This window comes from Vicugna pacos, chromosome 23 (assembly GCF_048564905.1).
Source record: "Vicugna pacos chromosome 23, VicPac4, whole genome shotgun sequence".
Classification (NCBI taxonomy): domain Eukaryota; kingdom Metazoa; phylum Chordata; class Mammalia; order Artiodactyla; family Camelidae; genus Vicugna; species Vicugna pacos.
The window spans coordinates 18703808-18712612 of record NC_133009.1 but is presented as its reverse complement, the minus strand read 5'-3'; the positions used below and the strand labels follow the sequence as shown (position 1 = coordinate 18712612).

Genomic DNA, 8805 nt, shown 5'->3' with positions numbered 1-8805 from the left:
ACCAGGATGATGAGTTTAGGGGGGAGGAAGACCACACAGGTACGTGCTGTTTTCCTCACATCACATCAAGGGTACACACGATCAACAGGACTTAAGACTGTTGATACTAACCTTGACCTCCTGCCTGGGGTTGTGCATGCCGAGTTTCTCCACAGTACATGGACTTCCCCCCATTTTCCATACTGTCCTCTCCACAGACATCACTACAAGCAGCCCACACATTCCCCTCGAGGGTGGAGTAGTTACATAAATTGTTTGGAATTCTTCTGAACAGGAGATGTGTCTCTTTCCCCCATTTATTTATTTACTCAATCATTCATTTATATCTGTATGGACTCATGGATATTTATTTTATTTTATGTTTTGTACTAATACGACACTTTTTTTGTTGCTCAAATTGTTCCAACTTTGGCCATTGGGGGAGATAATACGTTTTTTTTTAAATCTATATTCCATTGAGTTTTATGAGAGCTGTTGTAACCAAAAAATTCTAATTGATGTAGCTTTTCAAAAGAAGATCTTGCTAGAGCATAAGTTAGTAATAAATTAGCTGTGTAGTGCTTTCCAAAAATTCAGCAAAGTATACATAAAGAGGTATGTTACCTGAAAACTTCACATTTACCCTTCTTTCTGTATTGCTTGGCCTGATCTAGGTATAAACAACAAACAAATCATCTTGCTCAGGAATAAAATACTTGTCCTTGACCTTCTGCCAACTGACTGAGAGGCATCGTACATACACTGGTCGGCTTAGCCAGACCAAAAATTGAAACAGCATAGTCAACCACGTGATAGTCCTCCATCATATGTATAGATAACATTGGTAATGAACTATTTTTGTTAAAAAGAGTGAAATAGCAGGAAGAGAGACATAATTCTGGGAAAATACACATCAACTAATATCCTATTTTAATATTTGACATCAGGATTTCTTTGGAGACCCTCATGTACCTGATCCCTAACGTCAGGCAAGTCTCTGAGCCCAACAGGAGTTTCCTGAGCTAATCAAAGAGGGTGCTGCTATCTCACTACTAGAGCCACAGAGTTTATTTGTAACGTTAATTTAAAATGATAACTCCAAAAGTGCTTTTAGAAATTTAAATACTATATAAATCCCCAGTGCAAGTACTATGATAAAGTTAACTTTCAATTATCCCAATTTGTGGACTGATCAGGGGAACGGATAGAATTGAGAACCTATCACTTTGGTTTCTTTGCAGCCCTGGAAATCTCAGACACACCAGGAATTTTGTACAGATGAGATCAAGAAAATGAACAGTGAGAGCAGGTGAGAAACAGAAAACAAGTCAGGAAATGGTAGCAGTGTGTGTGTGAGTCTGTGTGAATGTGTGTTTCTATGTCTGTGTCCCTGTGTAAATGGGTGCATGTGAGCCTGTGTGTGAGTCTGTATGTGAATGTGTGTGTGTCCATGTGTAGATGTGTGTGTGTGTGTGAGTCTGTGTGTGTAACAGAGATGTGCCTTTATCTAGCCCTGCCTGGCGCTGGTAGTGGCAGTGGAGATGTCGGACAAATAGAGGGTGAGGGGACAGTGAGAGTGAAAAGAAGGGAGGAGAGGATAGATGGAGACTAGAATTCAGCTGCTCTTTTTTTTTTTCTGGCCTCAGTGGGCAGAGCCACCTCTCTTAACCAGCTACATCCCCACTCACGGTCCAGAGGCTCGCGGCAAAGTGCAGGGCCAGGGGCACTCACCAGCTCCCAGGAAGAGCTCTGGTCCCAGTGCCTGAAATGGCTGTGAGGGCAGAGAAGGGCTCTCCTTCCCTAGAGACTTACCGGGTTACTGCACACGTCTGAGCCGAGTCCGGAGGGAGTGGGCAGGGGAAAAATCAGAGTGACATAATCAGATGTTAATGGAAGCAAACTTGGTTAAAGCATGGGTATTTCTAGTGACTTAAGGACAGTTGACAGGGAGGAGTAATCTTAAAATATTTTAATAATTGGCTATTTTAAAAATCACACTAAAATCTAGATTTCTGACTTCCCTTGAAAGTGTGAGATCTGGCCAGTCTCATGATGCATTCTCCCATGAGGACTCCATGCCAGAGCTGAATGGTGGCAGCCTTCACATCAGCCAGGAGTCTCTGGTTTCCCAGTGTCCCCACACACCTGCTATTGTTCCCAACCTATTCACCCATTTAAAATACCTGTGTGGCCTCAAGTAGCATTTGGAGCTTACAAATCCCGTTTCGTGAGGGGGGGGGTGGAGGTTAAAAAACAGTCATGAGAGGCAAGAGAAAGAGCTACTAAGAGGCTTGTTAAGGGAACCAGGATGATGGGAGAATCAGCTAAAAGCCTAAAAAAAAGAGGAAAATGGAGCCTTTAAAAAGTTAGAATCTTATAGATGAATAATACAAATTAGGTATTGGGAAATACTTCTGACTAAAGATTTTTGAGAAAGAACTTTGGGAAAATCCAACAGTTATATTTCTGTGGTGCTAAAACACAGCTACACAGAAAGGGAACTAGATGTGTTTCATAATGATGGAGTTTGTAAAGGCACACATTGACAAAGTTTAATTAAGGCTCAGGAGTGTAAGAAACTCTGAAATGAGAATTCCTCTTAGTTTGCACTATTATTATAGAAAAAATCTTTTTCAATTAGCCAGAAATCAGTTTCCTGTGCTCAGTTCAGCAGTGGGTTCAAATCAATTGGGTAGATTTCAATTTCTGAAAAAGAAAGAACCCAAGCCCTGGTGTGTATCTTTCCATCTTAAAAAAAAAAAGTGATTAAATTACAGTCCTGGGTATTAGAATTGTAAAAGAAAGAATATAAAAGGGGTATCTAAGTAAAACAGCCCAATTTGATTTAAAATATTCCACATATGCCCACAAAGCTCTTAATATTTAGGCATAAAATTACTGCAAATGAACTGGAGCCACATGTGGCCAGAGAGGCTGACGGTGAAATCAGCAAGAAACTGCTTATTCAGCCTCTTCAAACAAAAATGAATTGTTTTGATGAATGAGAATTCTTTAATGAATTACCATATGACTTGCCAATAATTTTTTCAATGTCAGGCAGAGAAAGTTTTCATTTGTCTTTTGTTCCGGCTACAGGCTGCAGCTACTTAAAGATAATGGAGGGTCATGGAGGCTGGGACAACACACCCCATTACGGCTCCCCAGAGGCAGGCTGTGCCTACAGGGAACCCAAGAGAAGAGGGTGGGGTGGGTGTGGCTCTCCTCAAACCTCCAAATCTCTGCCTGGTTTTTGTTTCCTCTTCACGGTGATGTGTGGCGGCATTTAATGAATCCAGCGGGCAACATCTGGATACCAGCAGGGTTGAGCCCAGCGTTCATACAGTCCACCTGTTAGCACAAGTGCTGGGTCACCATGTTTGAAACTCTAGGTTCATAGGTCAGGGACAGTGTATGAAAAACTTGAGGCGTGACAGTGAGAAGAGGGGTGGCTGCTGGAGCCAGAGTTGGAAAGGAGAACTGAAGGGCTCCTGAGGGCCCCAGCAAGGCCCCCAACTCAAAGCACCATCACAGCCAAAGGTCTAGAGCCAGGAGGGCAACATGCAACCAAGACGTGAAACCCAGATGCCACACCAGGCACTTCTCGAGGGCTCAGGTGAGCCAGAGCTCGGTGTGGGCACACACGGCATTGAGTGGATCCACCGTGTGCATCCTTTTAGGCTTGACCTTTGAAGGCTGCAACCTTAGCCCCTCTTTAATGGACATCTATGGTCTTTCCTGCCCTGTATCCATTCCTCTCCCCACTCGGAGTCCAACTGGGTTTTGTGGGGCTGGCCACAGCCCTGGCTTTTGAGGTGGTTTGTAACCCAGGCCAATTGGAACAAATGGGACTCAAAGCTAGGACTTTTGTTAGAACTGTTGGGGAAGGGAAATTTTGCTGGGCATCCTGAGAAGGTAAGACTTGGTAAAGCCATAGCTATTGACAGCCATTTGTTACCATGAGCTTCCCTAGAACAAAACTGACCCACAGAAAAGATGGGCCGGAGCTCCTAAGAGACCAGCTGCACCCCATACCCTAAGTACCTGACGTCAAGCTCCCCTATATGAATCCTGAATTCCCATCTTCGCTCCAGTCATTCTGAACTGGGATTTCACTCCTTTGCAACTAAAAAAGTCCTGACTAATGCTTTATCTTGGAGCTGTGGAATCCTAAGAGTGAATCAGGAAACAGTGCTGGACAAAAAGGGGAAATTAATAGTGAGTTTGAGAGAAAGAGATGAAAACACATGTCTTAGGTGAAATGCTACCATCTCAGCGAGCCTGCATCTCTGTCAGAGGGAATCTTTATGGTTTACTCCTTTACAAAACGTGCTCTGCATTTCATTAGGCTGATCAAATCAATTTAAGCTCATCAGTCTTAACAAGAGACCCGCCTTGGTTAATGAGAAACAACCACAATGAAACATGACATAGCCATCACTTAGCCATGAATTATTTCCCATTTGCTAGAAACAAGGGAACTATTTAACCAGTTTGGTGTTGTGACTAATAAAATGTACTGATCAGTAGAAATTTAAAACTTATCGTTGTAGGGGCAGGTATAGCTCAGTGGTAGAGCACATGCTCTGCATGCACAAGATAGACAGACAGCTAGGAAGATATCTCTAGAGAACTCTAAGACATAGGGGAAGCCTGTGACCTTATAAATTAATTGCAGTGATTGTGAAATTGTCCCATAAACTTTCTGCTCATGAGGGAAATGGTGCTGCTCTTTCTCTCTAGTTGGTTGGGACCTCTGGGCCATTGTGAATGTTGATGTTGATGGATATCAGGGATGAGGCTTCATGGTCATCAGTGAATCTTGCTTTGGAGACAGGAATGTGGCTGGAATGATGATAAAAACAGGATCCAGCTCCCAAGAGGTGGGATGAAGAGCTGGCAAGAAGCAAGGAAAAGGGCAGCCAGGCTGGGCTTAGGGGCCAGCTTTGTCCTGGTACGAACTGGAGAGAAAGCCAGGACCCAAGCAGGAGACGGTTAAGGCCAGCTATGACACAGGCTGGGGCTCTAATTAAAAGCTTCTAAAGGAGCACAGTTATGACCACATCGGAGTTCCCTGGTATGGAGATCAGTTTTCAATATCTTACCAAGTTGGGATTCCATGGTTTTGGATTTGGACACAGCAACGCATCTGGGAGCAAGTCACAGCAGGACCAGGGACTAATAGACACTAAAGGAAAAAGGGACGTGCATTAGATTACAAACTTTAGTTGTCTTTCCTTGCCCCATCGCCCTCTAAAATATATAAATATACATACACAACTTTTGTGGCGAAAACACTGTCTTAACTAAATCCCAGAAGAAATTCATCACATGTGTGAGTAAGGATACAGGCACATCAAGTGATATCATGGATCAAGTCCAGAATTTTGAAGACAAAACAAGCACTTTTTCAACCACGTTTATTTAGAAAGTCTGAACAGACAGCCTTAAGTTGTGACATATCAAAGGCATTCCTTAAGGGGGCTGAGATAATATGATCCAAGAGCTTTTCTTTCTGATTGTCTAATTTCACACAGAAATAGTTCTTGGAGGAATAAATACCAGTTCTCAAAGTGTAGCCTGTGGATGACCTGGAAGGGCTTTTTTACAAAATGTGGCTTCCTGAGTTTTATCCCAAAACTACTGAATCAGAATCTCTGGAAATGGGGCCAAACATGCATTTAAACAAATCCTCCAGTTGATTCTGATGTGCAGTAACGTTGTGCATAACAATGTGCCTACGGACATAAACATGATCATTTATCTGTCTCTCAAAGATCAGGTGCCTACAAGCGAATCCTGGCAGCCCCTGGTTTTCACTGATTCTTGAATTAATTTCTAATCACTGTCTTTAGTGCAGAGATTTGGGATTGTTTGTTCGAGTGAGAACCATATGCTTTAAAACCAGACGTGAAGGAGGCAGAGTTGTCATTCTGTTGTGAACGTTCAGGAATAAGACATATATTTTCACCAAGTGAGAAGTTCAACTTCCTGCATGAGCTGGAAACCGCACTGACTCATCATCAAGTACTTGGACAAGTTCTTGGTCCGCATCTGCAGTGAGCCTTGCAGAAGAGAAGGCTGGTGGGCTTACCAGTCTTTCTCAGCGGAGGGCAGTTTCGCCCTCCAGGAGACAGCTGGTGACGCCTGCAGGAATATTTGGTTATCATAACTGGAGGAAGGCATCGCAACTAGAGTAAAACAGGCATCAGGTGGGTAGAGGCCAGGGAGGCTGCTACCCATCCCACGATGCAAACGACAGCAAAGAATTACAGATCCAGAATGTCTGCACTATTGCTATTGAGAAACCTCCAGGGTGAAGGGTGGTTCACCCGTAAGGAGTGAACCCATAAAGAGTGGATTGATCCGGTAGATGGACAATACACCTTCCCACGCTGGAAAGCCAGGGGCGCGGTGGGACAAGAAAGTGGAGTCAGGCAGCCAGACACTCCCAGAATGACGTCATGAGCCCTTGTTTGCAGGTCCATTTCCCCCACTGAATAACGAACTCTTTTAGGACAGTTTACTTCATCTCCAGGTGGATTTTGTTCATCATTGCTAATTGTTTGTTCTTTCAGAAAATATTTATTGTTTGCCCATTTTATGCTAGAGGCTAGAAATTCAACCGCAAACTTGCCCCATAGCCCACGATCGAAAAACTCTTGTTGAACAATTTGCCCATTAAATTTGAGAATTTTTGCTGTGTAAGAATATATGATGAGTCAGGTGCTATAGGGTTGTTGGATTTTATTATGTAGTGACACCGATGTTTATGGTGTAGAAAATGCAGGTAAATATATACTGATCCAATGAGAGCCGACAGACAAACAAGCCAAACTGGGAATCCCTATTTTAAGAGTCCAGAGAAGTGTCTCAAATCGATGTGCAAGCAGGTGCTAGGAGTGAGTCCAGGACCACAGGCGCCTGCCGTTTATCGAGCTCTTACCTTCACCCTCACTCCTCCACCCCCACCCAAGGAAGCATAGCGCCAGGCAGCTTAAAATATGACATCCCGTGTGGCAGATACAGACCTGGTCACAGCTTCTTAGAGGCCTTCCCAATGAACAAGGGAGGGCGGCATGCATACAAAGGCAGGACAGGGGATGAAGCATAAGAATATAGAGGGCTGGCTGGGGGAAGAGAGGTAGAGTGAGCCCAGCCCTATGGAAGGACATCTGATTAACTCTCAGGATCAATTCTCTGCTTTTCCATTCAAGAACCAAACTCCCCAAATTTTAGTGGGGCAATGGCTACCCAGATAAACGACTTTACTTCCCCCACCTCCCTGGCCACAGATGTGGCCCTATGATCAGATGCTGGCCAATAGGATGTGAGTGAAAATAGCATCTACCACCTCGGGGTTGCATTATTAAAAGGAAGCTGTTGGCCCTGGGCTGTGGTTTTAGTGTTGGTTTCCCCCCCAAATTGACCTGTTGAAGCCCTAAACCCAGGTGTGATATTAGGAGGTGGGACCTTTGGGAGGTAATTACGTTTAGACAAGGCCGTGAAGGTAGGGCCCCACGACAGGATTAGGACCTTTATAAGGAGGAAAGAGATCAGAGCTCTGTCCTCTCTCCATCATGTGAGGATGCAGCAGGAAGATGGCCATCCCCAAGCCAGGAAGAGAGGACCCTCAGCAGAACCCCATCCCGTCGCATCCTGATCTCCGACTTCCAGCCTCCAGCCTGAGAGAAACAAGTGTCTGTTGTTTAAGGCACCCAGTCCATGATGTTCTGTTACAGCAGACCGAGCTGACTGACAAGCACTCTGCTTCCTTTTCCCCTCTTCCCGAGGCCTGGCCTTGGGAGCCAGTTTTGATCCTGCACATGGAGACAGCACCCCGAGGGATGGCAGGCAACATGAGAGAAGGGACCTGGGCCTCGGGGTGGCATTGTGGCTCCAGCCACTACACCGATCCGGATGCCCACTGAGCTCTGACTTTTCTGTAGAAGAGCAATGACTCTTCTATCTGGTTTAGCCCTCTTTCTCATCTATGTGAAAACAGCCAAACCAATATACTAATGAATAAAAAATTGTTTCAAGCTGTAAATTTTTAATGAAAATGCACACAAATCCCTGGTGACCCACCCCCTGCTGGTCCTGATACAGAGTGGGTGCCCATCATACCAGAGAAGTCAGCAATGGTTTGCAAATCGCGGTGTAGGGACTGGCTATGTCAACCAGCCAAAGCGTTCGTCGCAAACTTGGAAGGGCTCTGACCTCTGTCATTTTTCCCAGATGATCCTGATGTGCGGCTCCTGGCCCACAACGCTGGTCTCAGGTGTGTGCGGGCCCCTCTCTGCTTTCCGCCCCTCGTGGCGCAGGCTGCCCTGGAACATCGCTTCTGCCCTCCTCCTCTGGCTTGGCATCTGCTGGTGTTCTTCCCTCTGGCTCATCATCTTTGGCTCTCCACCTGCTCCTCAGCAAGTTCGCAGCTTCCCCAGGGGTAGGATCACTGCCCCTCCAAATACGAGGCCCTGGTCCCCCCAGCTTCAGCCTGGACAAACTCTCGCCAGAGCAGTCTCCCCTCCAGGAAGAGGACTGGAACATGGAGAGAAGGTGACAACCAGGGCCCCGGCTGGCCGATGTCTTGCCCTGCAATGGTGAGGGAGAACCGGCCAGCCTCTTTTATAAGCCCCAGAGAGCCAAGGCCAGCTGTCTGGGGCTTGGCAGCCCCCAGGGTGCGGGGGTTTCCTGTGGTGCCAGGGGCACGCCGCAGGCATGGTAGAGGTCCCTGTGCCGTCCCTCAGGAAATGCGCTGCCACCCACAGAAAGCCGAACCCTGGAGGGTTCTCGATCACTTCCTAAATTACTCCAGGGTACTTCTTG

The 8805-nt window shown here is 45.7% G+C and overlaps 1 protein-coding gene across 4 annotated transcripts in view; it reads right to left on the bottom strand.

The window, feature by feature from the left end:
• Positions 1-1198: 1198 nt before the first annotated feature.
• LOC140688747 (uncharacterized) overlaps positions 1199-8805 on the bottom strand; it is a 116158-nt gene continuing 108551 nt past the window's right edge. The window contains exons 5-8 of one of the 4 annotated variants that reach the window (XM_072948599.1): positions 5082-5164; positions 4021-4170; positions 3209-3327; positions 1199-1808 (exon numbers count right to left, since the gene is read on the bottom strand). In XM_072948599.1, coding sequence (XP_072804700.1) covers positions 4158-4170; positions 5082-5164 — 96 coding nt within the window. In that variant the 3' untranslated portion in view covers positions 1199-1808; positions 3209-3327; positions 4021-4157. Of the gene's footprint in view, positions 1809-2951; positions 3328-4020; positions 4171-5080; positions 5165-8805 lie in introns of those variants that run through there. The other 3 variants (XM_072948597.1, XM_072948598.1, XM_072948602.1) reach the window with 3 other exon arrangements.